The sequence below is a fragment of the Taudactylus pleione genome, unplaced genomic scaffold, assembly GCF_031769625.1.
Source record: "Taudactylus pleione unplaced genomic scaffold, aTauple2 ptg001318l, whole genome shotgun sequence".
NCBI lineage: Eukaryota > Metazoa > Chordata > Amphibia > Anura > Myobatrachidae > Taudactylus > Taudactylus pleione.
The window spans coordinates 929,013-945,925 of NW_028285718.1; the positions used below are offsets into that span (position 1 = coordinate 929,013).

At 57.9% G+C, this 16,913-nt stretch overlaps 1 protein-coding gene across 1 annotated transcript in view; it reads right to left on the reverse strand.

Moving 5' to 3' along the window:
- The window catches only part of UBA2 (ubiquitin like modifier activating enzyme 2), a 40,523-nt gene extending 26,675 nt beyond the window's left edge, over positions 1–13,848 (reverse strand). The window contains exons 1-8 of the mRNA XM_088463125.1: positions 13,676–13,848; positions 12,805–12,888; positions 6,200–6,270; positions 5,539–5,603; positions 4,260–4,360; positions 3,925–4,046; positions 2,219–2,286; positions 2,001–2,122 (exon numbers count right to left, since the gene is read on the reverse strand). Coding sequence (XP_088319251.1) covers positions 2,001–2,122; positions 2,219–2,286; positions 3,925–4,046; positions 4,260–4,360; positions 5,539–5,603; positions 6,200–6,204 — 483 coding nt within the window. The 5' untranslated portion in view covers positions 6,205–6,270; positions 12,805–12,888; positions 13,676–13,848. The remainder of the gene's footprint in view (positions 1–2,000; positions 2,123–2,218; positions 2,287–3,924; positions 4,047–4,259; positions 4,361–5,538; positions 5,604–6,199; positions 6,271–12,804; positions 12,889–13,675) is intronic.
- Positions 13,849–16,913: the final 3,065 nt, after the last annotated feature.

Sequence of the window (16,913 nt, forward strand, 5' to 3'; positions counted from 1 at the left end):
ACATCACCTAACACCATCCCATTACACCGCCGCTCACCGAGTCTTACATCACCTAACACCATCCCACTACACCGCCTCTCACCGAGTCTTACATCACCTAACACCATCCCACTACACCGCCGCTCACCAAGTCTTACATCACCTAACACCATCCCATTACACCGCCGCTCACCAAGTCTTACATCATCTAACACCATCCCACTACACCGCCGCTCACCAAGTCTTACATCACCTAACACCATCCCACTACACCGCCGCTCACCAAGTCTTACATCACCTAACACCATCCCACTACACCGCCACTCACCGAGTCTTACATCACCTAACAGCATCCCAATACACCGCTTCTCACCATCCCAATACACCACGCCTCTCACCGTGTCTTACATCACCTAACACCATCCCACTACACCGCCTCTCACCGAGTCTTACATCATCTAACACCATCCCATTACACCGCCGCTCACCGTGTCTTACATCACCTAACACCATCCCACTACACCGCCTCTCACCGAGTCTTACATCACCTAACACCATCCCATTACACCGCCGCTCACCGAGTCTTACATCACCTAACACCATCCCAATACACCGCCTCTCACCGAGTCTTACATCACCTAACACCATCCCATTACACCGCCGCTCACCGAGTCTTACATCACCTAACACCATCCCATTACACCGCTTCTCACCATCCCAATACACCACGCCTCTCACCGTGTCTTACATCACCTAACAGCATCCCAATACACCGCTTCTCACCATCCCAATACACCACGCCTCTCACCGTGTCTTACATCACCTAACACCATCCCACTACACCGCCTCTCACCGAGTCTTACATCACCTAACACCATCCCATTACACCGCCGCTCACCGAGTCTTACATCCCATTACACCGCCGCTCACCGAGTCTTACATCACCTAACACCATCCCAATACACCGCCTCTCACCGAGTCTTACATCACCTAACAGCATCCCATTACACCGCCGCTCACCGAGTCTTACATCACCTAACACCATCCCATTACACCGCCGCTCACCGAGTCTTACATCACCTAACAGCATCCCAATACACCGCCTCTCACCGAGTCTTACATCACCTAACACCATCCCATTACACCGCCGCTCACCGAGTCTTACATCACCTAACACCATCCCATTACACCGCTTCTCACCATCCCAATACACCACGCCTCTCACCGTGTCTTACATCACCTAACAGCATCCCAATACACCGCTTCTCACCATCCCAATACACCACGCCTCTCACCGTGTCTTACATCACCTAACACCATCCCACTACACCGCCTCTCACCGAGTCTTACATCACCTAACACCATCCCATTACACCGCCGCTCACCGAGTCTTACATCCCATTACACCGCCGCTCACCGAGTCTTACATCACCTAACACCATCCCAATACACCGCCTCTCACCGAGTCTTACATCACCTAACAGCATCCCATTACACCGCCGCTCACCGAGTCTTACATCACCTAACACCATCCCATTACACCGCCGCTCACCGAGTCTTACATCACCTAACAGCATCCCAATACACCGCTTCTCACCATCCCAATACACCGCCTCTCACCGTGTCTTACATCACCTAACACCATCCCACTACACCGCCGCTCACTGAGTCTTACATAACCTAAACCACCTAGAACACAGCGCCTCTCACCGACCTTTACCTCACCTAAACCCATCCCAGTGCACCGGCCTCTCACCAAGCAATACATCACCTAATCCCATCCCAGAACACTGCGCCTCTCACCGAATCTTACATCACTAAAACCCTTCCCAATAGATTGTTTAATTGGTTATTGTAGACGAGAGGCAAGTGCAAACTCTGTCCCCTGCCCTGGACCATCTGAATGGCCTCTTTGTACAAACGAATCTGCCAACTTCCCATCCACAGACCCATCACTTAGCTGCCTCCAGGAAACCCCCCCTAGATGTCATGGTCACAATTAAAGCGATTGGCTCAATTACCTTGTTAAACAGCTTCACCGGATCATACCCTGTAGACCTGGCCCACTGCTTGGTAGAAACGCGTTTGATGTCTCCGTCCTCGTTGGATGCATTGGCTCGCTCTGCGGCCTCTGTGGGCTCCCCTGGGAGAGGAAGCAGGAATCAGAGGCTAATAACCCACCTGGACACATGTCCCCATGCGCTGTAATAACGACGTGTGGTCACACGGAAATACTCACAGGAGGCTTCCGGGTCAGCGGTGTCTGGAGAAACCTCCTGATCAGCATCTTCTTCCCCAAATAACTGGCTGCAGAGACAACACCAGAGGGCCTCAAGCATCTATACATCAACCTGATGCCCCCGACCCGCAGCACGATTACAACAGACCCCCCCCCCATATTATATCATACTCATTGTCCCAGCTGCTGCAATTACAGGAGATAACGCTGCTGTGCCGTACGCAGGACCACCGAGGGAGCCCTCCCTGCTGTGCCGTACGCAGGACCACCGAGGGAGCCCTCCCTGCTGTGCCGTACGCAGGACCACCGAGGGAGCCCTCCCTGCTGTGCCGTACGCAGGACCACCGAGGGAGCCCTCCCTGCTGTGCCGTACGCAGGACCACCGAGGGAGCCCTCCCTGCTGTGCCGTACGCAGGACCACCGAGGGAGCCCTCCCTGCTGTGCCGTACGCAGGACCACCGAGGGAGCCCTCCCTGCTGTGCCGTACGCAGGACCACCGAGGGAGCCCTCCCTGCTGTGCCGTACGCAGGACCACCGAGGGAGCCCTCCCTGCTGTGCCGTACGCAGGACCACCGAGGGAGCCCTCCCTGCTGTGCCGTACGCAGGACCACCGAGGGAGCCCTCCCTGCTGTGCCGTACGCAGGACCACCGAGGGAGCCCTCCCTACTGTGCCGTACGCAGGACCACCGAGGGAGCCCTCCCTGCTGTGCCGTACGCAGGACCACCGAGGGAGCCCTCCCTGCTGTGCCGTACGCAGGACCACCGAGGGAGCCCTCCCTGCTGTGCCGTACGCAGGACCACCGAGGGAGCTGCAGTCGCAACAATCGGAAAGCCCCATGCTAGGCGCAGAATCGTGGTCAGACGATGGCCTGTAATGTATGCAATTATGGCACTGTGTTCCCAACCACATATATAACACCTGTGACACTCCCGTAACGCACCCATCAGACGGAATAGCTTCTCGCACCTGCATATCCACTTCCCTGTCACCTCCCCGTACACTCCAGCATCAGTGCGGCTCAGTGAGTCCTGCGGCGCTATGCGTGCACATTGCAGGACGCATGGGCCGTGCAACTTTTTAGGGATTTTGATGCAAAATCAGTTCCAAAAACTCACACCAACTTAGATGAACATCGGCATTTTGTGCGACGCAGAATCAGGCCCCATGACCAGCGCTTCATATAGGGGGGGGGGGGGGGGGGGGCAGCTTTTATATCTAGGCACTGTGTCTGATCTCCAGAAGTGACAAGTCCCATACATACGCCACTATCAGGAGCTAAACGGTGGGGTTCCACCAAAGGAGTATGACGGGACAAGGGGAACTTCTACAAAAACACAGAACAACCACTAGGGTTGGTGCCTGAAGCCTATGTCCCATTAAAGTTGTGCATTTAACCAGTGAGCCACTTAGTGGTACTAACACACCGAGCCAGGAAACTGAACAGTATAACGTGTCAGTGTGTATACGATGTGTATGATTTCTAATGAGAGCAGTGCCACCTGGTGGTGGATATATACGATTACACACTGAAATCAGTAATTACAATGAGAACAAGTAACCTGCATGTCTAATAGGATAACATTACTCTGTCAGTGCCTCTACTTCAGCCCAGTAACCTTATATAATGCTTCCCTGTGGCAGTTCTGTGATAATGAGGTAAATTCACGTGCGGGCTGCTTATAATACAGACATCACCACATCTTACTTGAACAGGTACTTTGCCCACACGATGCAGTGTATAGGCTCCGACGGAGTGTTCCGGATGGTGCAGCCGGGGAAGGTCTTCTGGGTGGGTTTGGGTTGACATTCGTAGCACTCGGTGACGCCCTAGAGATACAGATTTAGGCACAGTGAGCATACAGTATACAGCGCTGTGGGTGAGAGAACAAGCTTCCCACTGCCTAACCCCATTACATCATGGTCCCTATAGGACAAATGTACATCACAGTCTACACTAAACCCCGGGATTGTTATTCTGGGCCTGCGGTCTGACAATCCGCTGTAGCTGCCATTGTCTGAGCACAAAACATAGGTACAAACCTTCTTAATAACGGTGACCTGTCCCAGGTACCCGGCCGTCCCGCTTTCTATCAGGGGAATGTCGGCAGCCAGGCACATCCGGTTTACGTGGTTCCGTGCCGCTGTAATTACAGAGAGAGGGTCATAGAACTACATGGGGTAACTGAATTAGAGAGTCACCCCTCCAGACCTGGATAACATCAGATGTAATGCAGCGAGTGTCCCCGGAGCGCTCAGTCACTCTGCATGCAGCACCTGAACCCCAGGACTAGTCACACAATACCAGGGGTCTGTTCCCGACCTCAGCAGGACGGACATTATAGGAAGGAAATGTATGAAAATGACAAAGCGTTTTGTATGACAGCGTATGAAGGGGTTTCCGGCAGTCAATGAAAAATGTACTTTATGGTCTATAGATATCTGCAGTGTATTGAAGGGACAATAGATTTGTGTATTCACCATCGGATCCTTTCCTCAGGGGGACAGACAGCCGGCCGTGTATCACTATTAGGAAGTAGGGTTGTTTGGGCGGATTGGTCCCATCGCCCTAAAGATTCAGCATTGAGGGGGTTGGAAAAAGGAACAGATGACGATATAACCCAAAGCCACGATCACCCAGAGACGTGGAACGCCCGACGCCTGGACCGTCCTACGGAAACCAGCCTTCATAGAGGAGGCAATATATGAAACAGTATGCTGGGGATAAAAAGCTAGTCACTCCGCAAACATGGCCTGCAACACACCATGACATACTGCCGACGTCACTTATCAAGTGTGGCTTTAGCCGCGAGACAACCCGTACCACAACAGGACAGGCCTGCATGATTGTCATCCTGATCCAACCACATCCGCAATGAGGACAGGGAGATTGTGGCTACTGTTCAGCTCCCAATACCCAAGCCACCGAAGTGAGCAAAATTCTGCAAATATCAACCTAGGAGACCTATAGCTGTGGCCGGGGACAGAACAGTACACGGAGTTTGCAGACCGAGGGGGTACCGGGAACACCTTCTAGGAGGCTAGGCCTCAATATGCAGCAGGAGACATGAAGGAGCAGCGGTTATAGGAAAGAGTGCCCCCTAGTGGTGGAATATATCCCACTGTCCAGGACCTACTACAGCAAATAATGAAACTGATTTATACAAACACAAAGGAATCAAACAAAGCAAACTCTCAGACACTGCAATAACCATGGTGAGACGGGATCATTGTAAGGATTACTCCACTGTTATAGGATAGAAAACTGAGCTGCGCAATTTACATCAACTCTGAGCGATGGCGTGAAGCATAAATGGCGTACCTCTGTTATCCAACGCGTTCATAACCAGAGTGAATTTCTTAAAGAATTCTACGTCGTATTCAGCGCTGTGAAAAGAAGGTGACGCAGGTTACATCATACACAAGGCAGCGATAGGTCCCGTCTCTGGGACATTACACTAAGCTGACGGCTCCAAGGAGAGATATCTGTGTGACTGTTGTTGTGAGGTCATTATAGGATACTAATATCTGTGACCTGTATATAAGCACCCAGCCTGGTGATATTACATCACAGAATTCGGAGGTGGCCTATAATATACAGTAGGGAGCGCTAGTCCCCACTTTATTCCCACAACAGGTCAATCTGATAACAGTGTCCTCCCTAGGCTGTCTTAGCGTGGCCCCACACCCTGCCCGTGTGTTCTGGTAAAACAATCACCGGCGAGTGCATGGATGCGGCATCTGTTCACACTGCGGGGAGAGCTTGGGGGCAGCCCTCACCTCCGTGACCACCCCCCTTTTTAGGGCATGGGCACAAGTGCCCTTCTTAGATAACCGCCTCGCCCCCTGCCTTCCCTAGGATAAATACTAATAAAGTCCATGAAACGTAGTTGGAACGTTCCCAATCTACCCGACAAGAACCATTTTGTGCCACAGACCCATTATTGCCCCCCTTCCCATCACCATTGCCGCGGAGCACTGACTTCATGATGCTGTCGTGGTAATCTGTAATATTGGCCTCCGGGCAGAACTGCAGGACACTCTCCTTGGCCACCTGAGGAGAAAACAGATAAAATCAGATGCTGGGCGATTAGTGGAGGCTGCCATACCGTGTGCTGATACCATACTCATCTCCGAGGCCAGAGACGTCATCTCCTAATATAATGATCTATCTTACAGTATGGCGGTGCGCAGGGGCAGCAATCTTACAGTATGGCGGTGCGCAGGGGCAGCAATCGTACAGTATGGCGGTGCGCAGGGGCAGCAATCGTACAGTATGGCGGTGCGCAGGGGCAGCAATCGTACAGTATGGCGGTGCGCAGGGGCAGCAATCGTACAGTATGGCGGTGCGCAGGGGCAGCAATCGTACAGTATGGCGGTGCGCAGGGGCAGCAATCGTACAGTATGGCGGTGCGCAGGGGCAGCAATCGTACAGTATGGCGGTGCGCAGGGGCAGCAATCGTACAGTATGGCGGTGCGCAGGGGCAGCAATCGTACAGTATGGCGGTGCGCAGGGGCAGCAATCGTACAGTATGGCGGTGCGCAGGGGCAGCAATCGTACAGTATGGCGGTGCGCAGGGGCAGCAATCGTACAGTATGGCGGTGCGCAGGGGCAGCAATCGTACAGTATGGCGGTGCGCAGGGGCAGCAATCGTACAGTATGGCGGTGCGCAGGGGCAGCAATCGTACAGTATGGCGGTGCGCAGGGGCAGCAATCTTACAGTATGGCGGTGCGCAGGGGCAGCAATCTTACAGTATGGCGGTGCGCAGGGGCAGCAATCTTACAGTATGGCGGTGCGCAGGGGCAGCAATCTTACAGTATGGCGGTGCGCAGGGGCAGCAATCTTACAGTATGGCGGTGCGCAGGGGCAGCAATCTTACAGTATGGCGGTGCGCAGGGGCAGCAATCTTACAGTATGGCGGTGCGCAGGGGCAGCAATCTTACAGTATGGCGGTGCGCAGGGGCAGCAATCTTACAGTATGGCGGTGCGCAGGGGCAGCAATCTTACAGTATGGCGGTGCGCAGGGGCAGCAATCTTACAGTATGGCGGTGCGCAGGGGCAGCAATCTTACAGTATGGCGGTGCGCAGGGGCAGCAATCTTACAGTATGGCGGTGCGCAGAGGGCAGCAATCTTACAGTATGGCGGTGCGCAGGGGCAGCAATCTTACAGTATGGCGGTGCGCAGGGGCAGCAATCTTACAGTATGGCGGTGCGCAGGGGCAGCAATCTTACAGTATGGCGGTGCGCAGGGGCAGCAATCTTACAGTATGGCGGTGCGCAGGGGCAGCAATCTTACAGTATGGGCGGTGCGCAGGGGCAGCAATCTTACAGTATGGCGGTGCGCAGGGGCAGCAATCTTACAGTATGGCGGTGCGCAGGGGCAGCAATCTTACAGTATGGCGGTGCGCAGGGGCAGCAATCTTACAGTATGGCGGTGCGCAGGGGCAGCAATCTTACAGTATGGCGGTGCGCAGGGGCAGCAATCTTACAGTATGGCGGTGCGCAGGGGCAGCAATCTTACAGTATGGCGGTGCGCAGGGGCAGCAATCTTACAGTATGGCGGTGCGCAGGGGCAGCAATCTTACAGTATGGCGGTGCGCAGGGGCAGCAATCTTACAGTATGGCGGTGCGCAGGGGCAGCAATCGTACAGTATGGCGGTGCGCAGGGGCAGCAATCGTACAGTATGGCGGTGCGCAGGGGCAGCAATCGTACAGTATGGCGGTGCGCAGGGGCAGCAATCGTACAGTATGGCGGTGCGCAGGGGCAGCAATCGTACAGTATGGCGGTGCGCAGGGGCAGCAATCGTACAGTATGGCGGTGCGCAGGGGCAGCAATCGTACAGTATGGCGGTGCGCAGGGGCAGCAATCGTACAGTATGGCGGTGACGCAGGGGCAGCAATCGTACAGTATGGCGGTGCGCAGGGGCAGCAATCGTACAGTATGGCGTGCGCAGGGGCAGCAATCGTACAGTATGGCGGTGCGCAGGGGCAGCAATCGTACAGTATGGCGGTGCGCAGGGGCAGCAATCGTACAGTATGGGTGCGCGGGGCAGCAATCGTACAGTATGGCGGGTGCGCAGGGGCAGCAATCGTACAGTATGGCGGTGCGCAGGGGCAGCAATCGTACAGTATGGCGGTGCGCAGGGGCAGCAATCGTACAGTATGGCGGTGCGCAGGGGGCAGCAATCGTACAGTATGGCGGTGCGCAGGGGCAGCAATCGTACAGTATGGCGGTGCGCAGGGGCAGCAATCGTACAGTATGGCGGTGCGCAGGGGCAGCAATCGTACAGTATGGCGGTGCGCAGGGGCAGCAATCGTACAGTATGGCGGTGCGCAGGGGCAGCAATCGTACAGTATGGCGGTGCGCAGGGGCAGCAATCGTACAGTATGGCGGTGCGCAGGGGCAGCAATCGTACAGTATGGCGGTGCGCATGGGCAGCAATCGTACAGTATGGCGGTGCGCAGGGGCAGCAATCGTACAGTATGGCGGTGCGCAGGGGCAGCAATCGTACAGTATGGCGGTGCGCAGGGGCAGCAATCGTACAGTATGGCGGTGCGCAGGGGCAGCAATCGTACAGTATGGCGGTGCGCAGGGGCAGCAATCGTACAGTATGGCGGTGCGCAGGGGCAGCAATCGTACAGTATGGCGGTGCGCAGGGGCAGCAATCGTACAGTATGGCGGTGCGCAGGGGCAGCAATCGTACAGTATGGCGGTGCGCAGGGGCAGCAATCGTACAGTATGGCGGTGCGCAGGGGCAGCAATCGTACAGTATGGCGGTGCGCAGGGGCAGCAATCGTACAGTATGGCGGTGCGCAGGGGGCAGCAATCGTACAGTTGGCGGTGCGCAGGGCAGCAATCGTACAGTATGGCGGTGCGCAGGGGCAGCAATCGTACAGTATGGCGGTGCGCAGGGGCCAGCAATCGTACAGTATGGCGGTGCGCAGGGGCAGCAATCGTACAGTATGGCGGTGCGCAGGGGCAGCAATCGTACAGTATGGCGGTGCGCAGGGGCAGCAATCGTACAGTATGGCGGTGCGCAGGGGCAGCAATCGTACAGTCATGGCGGTGCGCAGGGGCAGCAATCGTACAGTATGGCGGTGCGCAGGGGCAGCAATCGTACAGTATGGCGGTGCGCAGGGGCAGCAATCGTACAGTATGGCGGTGCGCAGGGGCAGCAATCGTACAGTATGGCGGTGCGCAGGGGCAGCAATCGTACAGTATGGCGGTGCGCAGGGGCAGCAATCTTACAGTATGGCGGTGCGCAGGGGCAGCAATCTTACAGTATGGCGGTGCGCAGGGCAGCAATCTTACAGTATGGCGGTGCGCAGGGGGCAGCAATCTTACAGTATGGCGGTGCGCAGGGGGCAGCAATCTTACAGTATGGCGGTGCGCAGGGGCAGCAATCTTACAGTATGGCGGTGCGCAGGGGCAGCAATCTTACAGTAAGGGCGGGTGCGCAGGGCAGCAATCTTACAGTATGGCGGTGCGCAGGGGCAGCAATCTTACAGTATGGCGGTGCGCAGGGGGCAGCAATCTTACAGTATGGCGGTGCGCAGGCAGCATCTACAGTATGGCGGTGCGCAGGGCAGCAATCCTTACAGTATGGCGGTGCGCAGGGGCAGCAATCTTACAGTATGGCGGTGCGCAGGGGGCAGCAATCTTACAGTATGGCGGTGCGCGAGGGGCAGCCAATCTTACAGTATGGCGGTGCGCAGGGGCAGCAATCTTACAGTATGGCGGTGCGCAGGGGCAGCAATCTTACAGTATGGCGGTGCGCAGGGGGCAGCAATCTTACAGTATGGCGGTGCGCAGGGGCAGCAATCTTACAGTATGGCGTGCGCAGGGGCAGCAATCTTACAGTATGGCGGTGCGCAGGGCAGCAATCTTACAGTATGGCGGTGCGCAGGGGCAGCAATCTTACAGTATAGGCGGTGCGCAGGGGCAGCAATCTTACAGTATGGCGGTGCGCAGGGGCAGCAATCTTACAGTATGGGCGGTGCGCAGGGGGCAGCAATCTTACAGTATGGCGGTGCGCAGGGGGCAGCAATCTTACAGTATGGCGGTGCGCAGGGGCAGCAATCGTACAGTATGGCGGTGCGCAGGGGCAGCAATCTTACAGTATGGCGGTGCGCAGGGGCAGCATCTTACAGTATGGCGGTGCGCAGGGCAGCAATCTTACAGTATGGCGGTGCGCAGGGGCAGCAATCTTACAGTATGGCGGTGCGCAGGGGCAGCAATCTTACAGTATGGCGGTGCGCAGGGGCAGCAATCGTACAGTATGGCGGTGCGCAGGGGCAGCAATCGTACAGTATGGCGGTGCGCAGGGGGCAGCAATCGTACAGTATGGCGGTGCGCAGGGGCAGCAATCGTACAGTATGCGGTGCGCAGGGGCAGCAATCGTACAGTATGGCGGTGCGCAGGGGCAGCAAATCGTACAGTATGGCGGTGCGCAGGGGCAGCAATCGTACAGTATGGCGGTGCGCAGGGGCAGCAATCGTACAGTATGGCGGTGCGCAGGGGCAGCAATCTACAGTATGGCGGTGCGCAGGGGCAGCAATCTTACAGTATGGCGGTGCGCAGGGGCAGCAATCTTACAGTATGGCGGTGCGCAGGGGGCAGCAATCAGACAGTATGGCGGTGCGCAGGGGCAGCAATCGTACAGTATGGCGGTGCGCAGGGGCAGCAATCGTACAGTATGGCGGTGCGCAGGGGCAGCAATCGTACGTATGCGGTGCGCAGGGCAGCAATCGTACAGTATGGCGGTGCGCAGGGGCAGCAATCTTACAGTATGGCGGTGCGCAGGGGCAGCAATCGTACAGTATGGCGGTGCGCAGGGGCAGCAATCGTACAGTATGGCGGTGCGCAGGGGCAGCAATCGTACAGTATGGCGGTGCGCAGGGGCAGCAATCGTACAGTATGGCGGTGCGCAGGGGCAGCAATCTTACAGTATGGCGGTGCGCAGGGGGCAGCAATCTTACAGTATGGCGGTGCGCAGGGGGCAGCAATCTTACAGTATGGCGGTGCGCAGGGGCAGCAATCGTACAGTATGGCGGTGCGCAGGGGCAGCAATCGTACAGTATGGCGGTGCGCAGGGGCAGCAATCTTACAGTATGGCGGTGCGCAGGGGCAGCAATCTTACAGTATGGCGGTGCGCAGGGGCAGCAATCTTACAGTATGGCGGTGCGCAGGGGCAGCAATCTTACAGTATGGCGGTGCGCAGGGGCAGCAATCGTACAGTATGGCGGTGCGCAGGGCAGCAATCGTACAGTATGGCGGTGCGCAGGGGCAGCAATCGTACAGTATGGCGGTGCGCAGGGGCAGCAATCGTACAGTATGGCGGTGCGCAGGGGCAGCAATCGTACAGTATGGCGGTGCGCAGGGGCAGCAATCTTACAGTATGGCGGTGCGCAGGGGCAGCAATCTTACAGTATGGCGGTGCGCAGGGGCAGCAATCTTACAGTATGGCGGTGCGCAGGGCAGCAATCGTACAGTATGGCGGTGCGCAGGGGGCAGCAATCGTACAGTATGGCGGTGCGCAGGGGCAGCAATCTTACAGTATGGCGGTGCGCAGGGGCAGCAATCTTACAGTATGGCGGTGCGCAGGGGCAGCAATCGTACAGTATGGCGGTGCGCAGGGGCAGCAATCTTACAGTATGGCGGTGCGCAGGGGCAGCAATCGTACAGTATGGCGGTGCGCAGGCAGGGCGCAGGGGCAGGCAGGGTGAGTTACTGGATACCACACAGCCCACAGGTGTTACACTTATATTTATAGGACAGTGTGAGGTGAAGTTAAAATGAAGAAAACATAATGTCACCCGAGGCTCTCAGTACAGCAGGTCTGTCCGATGGCTCTAAGGGTCCAAACAGCAAACTCTCTCCTCCTAGGGGCTATATAACACCTCTACCCTAACACAGCGTTCCCGCTAGGCTGTTTTAGCAGGGTGCACGACCCTGCCCTCCTTCTGGAGGGCAAAAAGCACCCTGCCCTCACAGCCTGCGGGTGCATTCACCCGCGGGACGCAGTGTCCCGCGGGTGGAAGAAATGTGCAGTGACCCGGTCACCACTGGAGAATAGACGCCGGACGCATTGCACCCGGCATCTGTTCTACCTGTCTGCAGGGCTTGGGGGCTGACCGGCGTGTCCGTAAGTACCGGGCATGCCCCCAAGTATGATGAAAAAGGGGACGCGTCTTATAGACACGCCCCCTTTTATGGCCACACCCCCTTTTTGCACGCACGCACAAAGTTGCCCTCTCTAGTTCCGGCACCCTGCCTGCCACCGGAGCTAGAGTGAACACTACTAACATCATAGTGCAAAACACGTCAGCACCGCCGAGCAGGACAGGGAATCACCACAGGACCTTACTCTACCCAATCTAAGCCCCATTGCAGGGACCATCCCCTGTGCAGGTGTATCAGCTGCTTAGTGTATATAGAATGCTATGTATGTAATCATGGGCTTTGTATACAGGCAATAGCACAAATCAGGACAATCCCTGACAATAATGCAGAGTGTCTGTCACTGTAGTGTCTGTGTGACTGATGTAGAGCCCACAGGTCACACGCATACAACATGGCGACTCACCTGCGCCTTTGAGCGGCCGACATGCTTCTTCTGAAACAAAAACTGCCTGTTCAGGTTACTGACGTCTATTGTATCCAGATCAATCTATAAAGCAAAGACATCGTTTGTTACTGACAGCTTCACACAGGAACCGATCACTCCTTTCTACAGGAGGGGTCAGCGGTACCAGGGGAGAGGGAGGGGGGGGGGGACAGCGGTACCCGGGGAGGGGCAGCCCTGCAGGAGAGGGGGGGCTGGATGAAGATGCCCTGCAGAGAAGAAGTGTGGGGGGTGGAGGGAGGTCCTGCTGAGAGGGGGCAGGACTCAGGGGTGATACCCTGCAGAGGAGGAGGAGGAGGGGGGGGGGGTGTGATACCCTGCAGAGGAGGAGGAGGAGGGGGGGGGGTGATACCCTGCAGAGGAGGAGGGGAGGGGAGGGGGGGGGGGTGTGATACCCTGCAGAGGAGGAGGGGATGGGGGGGGGGGGGTGATACCCTGCAGAGGAGGAGGAGGGGGGGGGGTGTGATACCCTGCAGAGGAGGAGGAGGGGGGGGGTGTGATTACCCTGCAGAGGAGGAGGGGGGGGGGGTGTGATACCCTGCAGAGGAGGAGGGGGGGGGGTGATACCCTGCAGAGGAGGGAGGGGGGGGGGGTGATACCCTGCAAGAGGAGGAGGGGGGGGGGTGATACCCTGCAGAGGAGGAGGGGGGGAGGTGATACCCTGCAGAGGAGGAGGAGAGGGGGGGGGGGGGGTGATGCCCTGCAGAAGGGGGGGGGGGGGGGTTTGGAGTATACGGGAGGTGCTCTCCACAGATCGGGTCCTTGTTAGGTCCCCTCCCCCCGGCCCGCCTGTAACCCGCTATCCCCCCGCATGTAGCCCCGGGACCCGCACCACGTCCAGGTTGGTGAAGCCGGTGAGCAGAAGTTCTTTAGTAACTCGCAGCCGATTCCTCCAGCTCCGACCACCAGCACCCGGCAGCTGCTCACAGCCTCCGCCAGCTCCGTGCGCAGCGCCCCGACCACCGCCATCCTCATCCCCCAGCACCGCGGCCCCCTCCTCACAGCGCGGGAAGACACCTACCGGCCGGAGGGCGCACTGTACCGGGCACACATATACTAGCGTCACCTGCCGGCCGGAGGGCGCACTGTACCGGGCACACATATACTAGCGTCACCTGCCGGCCGGAGGGCGCACTGTACGGGGCACACATATACTAGCGTCACCTGCCGGCCGGAGGGCGCACTGTACCGGGCACACATATACTAGCGTCACCTGCCGGCCGGAGGGCGCACTGTACGGAGCACACATATACTAGCGTCACCTGCCGGCTGGAGGGCGCACTGCACCAAGCACACATATACTAGCGTCACCTGCCGGCTGGAGGGCGCACTGTACCGGGCACACATATACTAGCGTCACCTGCCGGCCGTAGGGCGCACTGTACCGGGCACACATATACTAGCGTCACCTGCCGGCCGGAGGGCGCACTGTACCGGGCACACGTATACTAGCGTCACCTGTTGGCCGGAGGGCGCACTGTACTGGGCACACATATACTAGCGTCACCTACCGGCTGGAGGGCGCACTGTACCGGGCACACGTATACTAGCGTCACCTACCGGCCGGAGGGCGCACTGTACCGGGCACACATATACTAGTGTCACCTACCGGCTGGAGGGCGCACTGTACCGGGCACACGTATACTAGCGTCACCTACCGGCCGGAGGGCGCACTGTACGGGGCACACGTATACTAGCGTCACCTACCGGCCGGAGGGCGCACTGTACGGGGCACACATATACTAGCGTCACCTACCGGCCGGAGGGCGCACTGTACGGGGCACACGTATACTAGCGTCACGTGCCGGCTGGAGGGCGCACTGCACCAAGCACACATATACTAGCGTCACCTGCCGGACGGAGGTCGCACTGTACCAAGCACACATATACTAGCGTCACCTGCCGGCTGGAGGGCGCACTGTACCGGGAACACATATACTAGCGTCACCTGCCGGCCGGAGGGCGCACTGTACCGGGAACACATATACTAGCGTCACCTGCCGGCCGGAGGGCGCAATGTACCGGGCACACGTATACTAGCGTCACCTGTTGGCCGGAGGGCGCACTGTACTGGGCACACATATACTAGCGTCACCTACCGGCTGGAGGGCGCACTGTACCGGGCACACGTATACTAGCGTCACCTACTGGCCGGAGGGCGCACTGTACCAAGCACACATATACTAGCGTCACCTGCCGGCTGGAGGGCGCACTGTACCGGGCACACATATACTAGCGTCACCTGCCGGCCGTAGGGCGCACTGTACCGGGCACACATATACTAGCGTCACCTGCCGGCCGGAGGGCGCACTGTACCGGGCACACGTATACTAGCGTCACCTGTTGGCCGGAGGGCGCACTGTACTGGGCACACATATACTAGCGTCACCTACCGGCTGGAGTGCGCACTGTACCGGGCACACGTATACTAGCGTCACCTACCGGCCGGAGGGCGCACTGTACCGGGCACACATATACTAGTGTCACCTACCGGCTGGAGGGCGCACTGTACCGGGCACACGTATACTAGCGTCACCTACCGGCCGGAGGGCGCACTGTACGGGGCACACGTATACTAGCGTCACCTACCGGCCGGAGGGCGCACTGTACCGGGCACACATATACTAGTGTCACCTACGGGCTGGAGGGCGCACTGCACCAAGCACACATATACTAGCGTCACCTGCCGGACGGAGGTCGCACTGTACCAAGCACACATATACTAGCGTCACCTGCCGGCTGGAGGGCGCACTGTACGGGGCACACATATACTAGCGTCACCTGCCGGCTGGAGGGCGCACTGCACCAAGCACACATATACTAGCGTCACCTGCCGGACGGAGGTCGCACTGTACCAAGCACACATATACTAGCGTCACCTGCCGGCTGGAGGGCGCACTGTACCGGGAACACATATACTAGCGTCACCTGCCGGCCGGAGGGCGCACTGTACCGGGCACACATATACTAGCGTCACCTGCCGGCCGGAGGGCGCACTGTACCGGGCACACGTATACTAGCGTCACCTGTTGGCCGGAGGGCGCACTGTACTGGGCACACATATACTAGCGTCACCTACCGGCTGGAGGGCGCACTGTACCAAGCACACGTATACTAGCGTCACCTACTGGCCGGAGGGCGCACTGTACCGGGCACACATATACTAGTGTCACCTACGGGCTGGAGGGCGCACTGTACCGGGCACACGTATACTAGCGTCACCTACCGGCCGGAGGGCGCACTGTACGGGGCACACGTATACTAGCGTCACCTACTGGCCGGAGGGTGCACTGTACCGGGCACACATATACTAGTGTCACCTACGGGCTGGAGGGCGCACTGTACCGGGCACAAGTATACTAGCGTCACCTACCGGCCGGAGGGCGCACTGTACCAAGCACACATATACTAGCGTCACCTGCCGGCTGGAGGGCGCACTGCACCAAGCACACATATACTAGCGTCACCTGCCGGACGGAGGTCGCACTGTACCAAGCACACATATACTAGCGTCACCTGTTGGCCGGAGGGCGCACTGTACTGGGCACACATATACTAGCGTCACCTACCGGCTGGAGGGCGCACTGTACCGGGCACACGTATACTAGCGTCACCTACTGGCCGGAGGGCGCACTGTACCAAGCACACATATACTAGCGTCACCTGCCGGCTGGAGGGCGCACTGTACCGGGCACACATATACTAGCGTCACCTGCCGGCCGTAGGGCGCACTGTACCGGGCACACATATACTAGCGTCACCTGCTGGCCGGAGGGCGCACTGTACCGGGCACACGTATACTAGCGTCACCTGTTGGCCGGAGGGCGCACTGTACTGGGCACACATATACTAGCGTCACCTGCCGGCCGGAGGGCGCACTGTACGGAGCACACATATACTAGCGTCACCTGCCGGACGGAGGTCACACTGTACCAAGCACACATATACTAGCGTCACCTGCCGGCTGGAGGTCGCACTGTACTGGGAACACATATACTAGCGTCACCTGCCGGCCGGAGGGCGCACTGTACGGGGCACACATATACTAGCGTCACCTGCCGGCCGGAGGG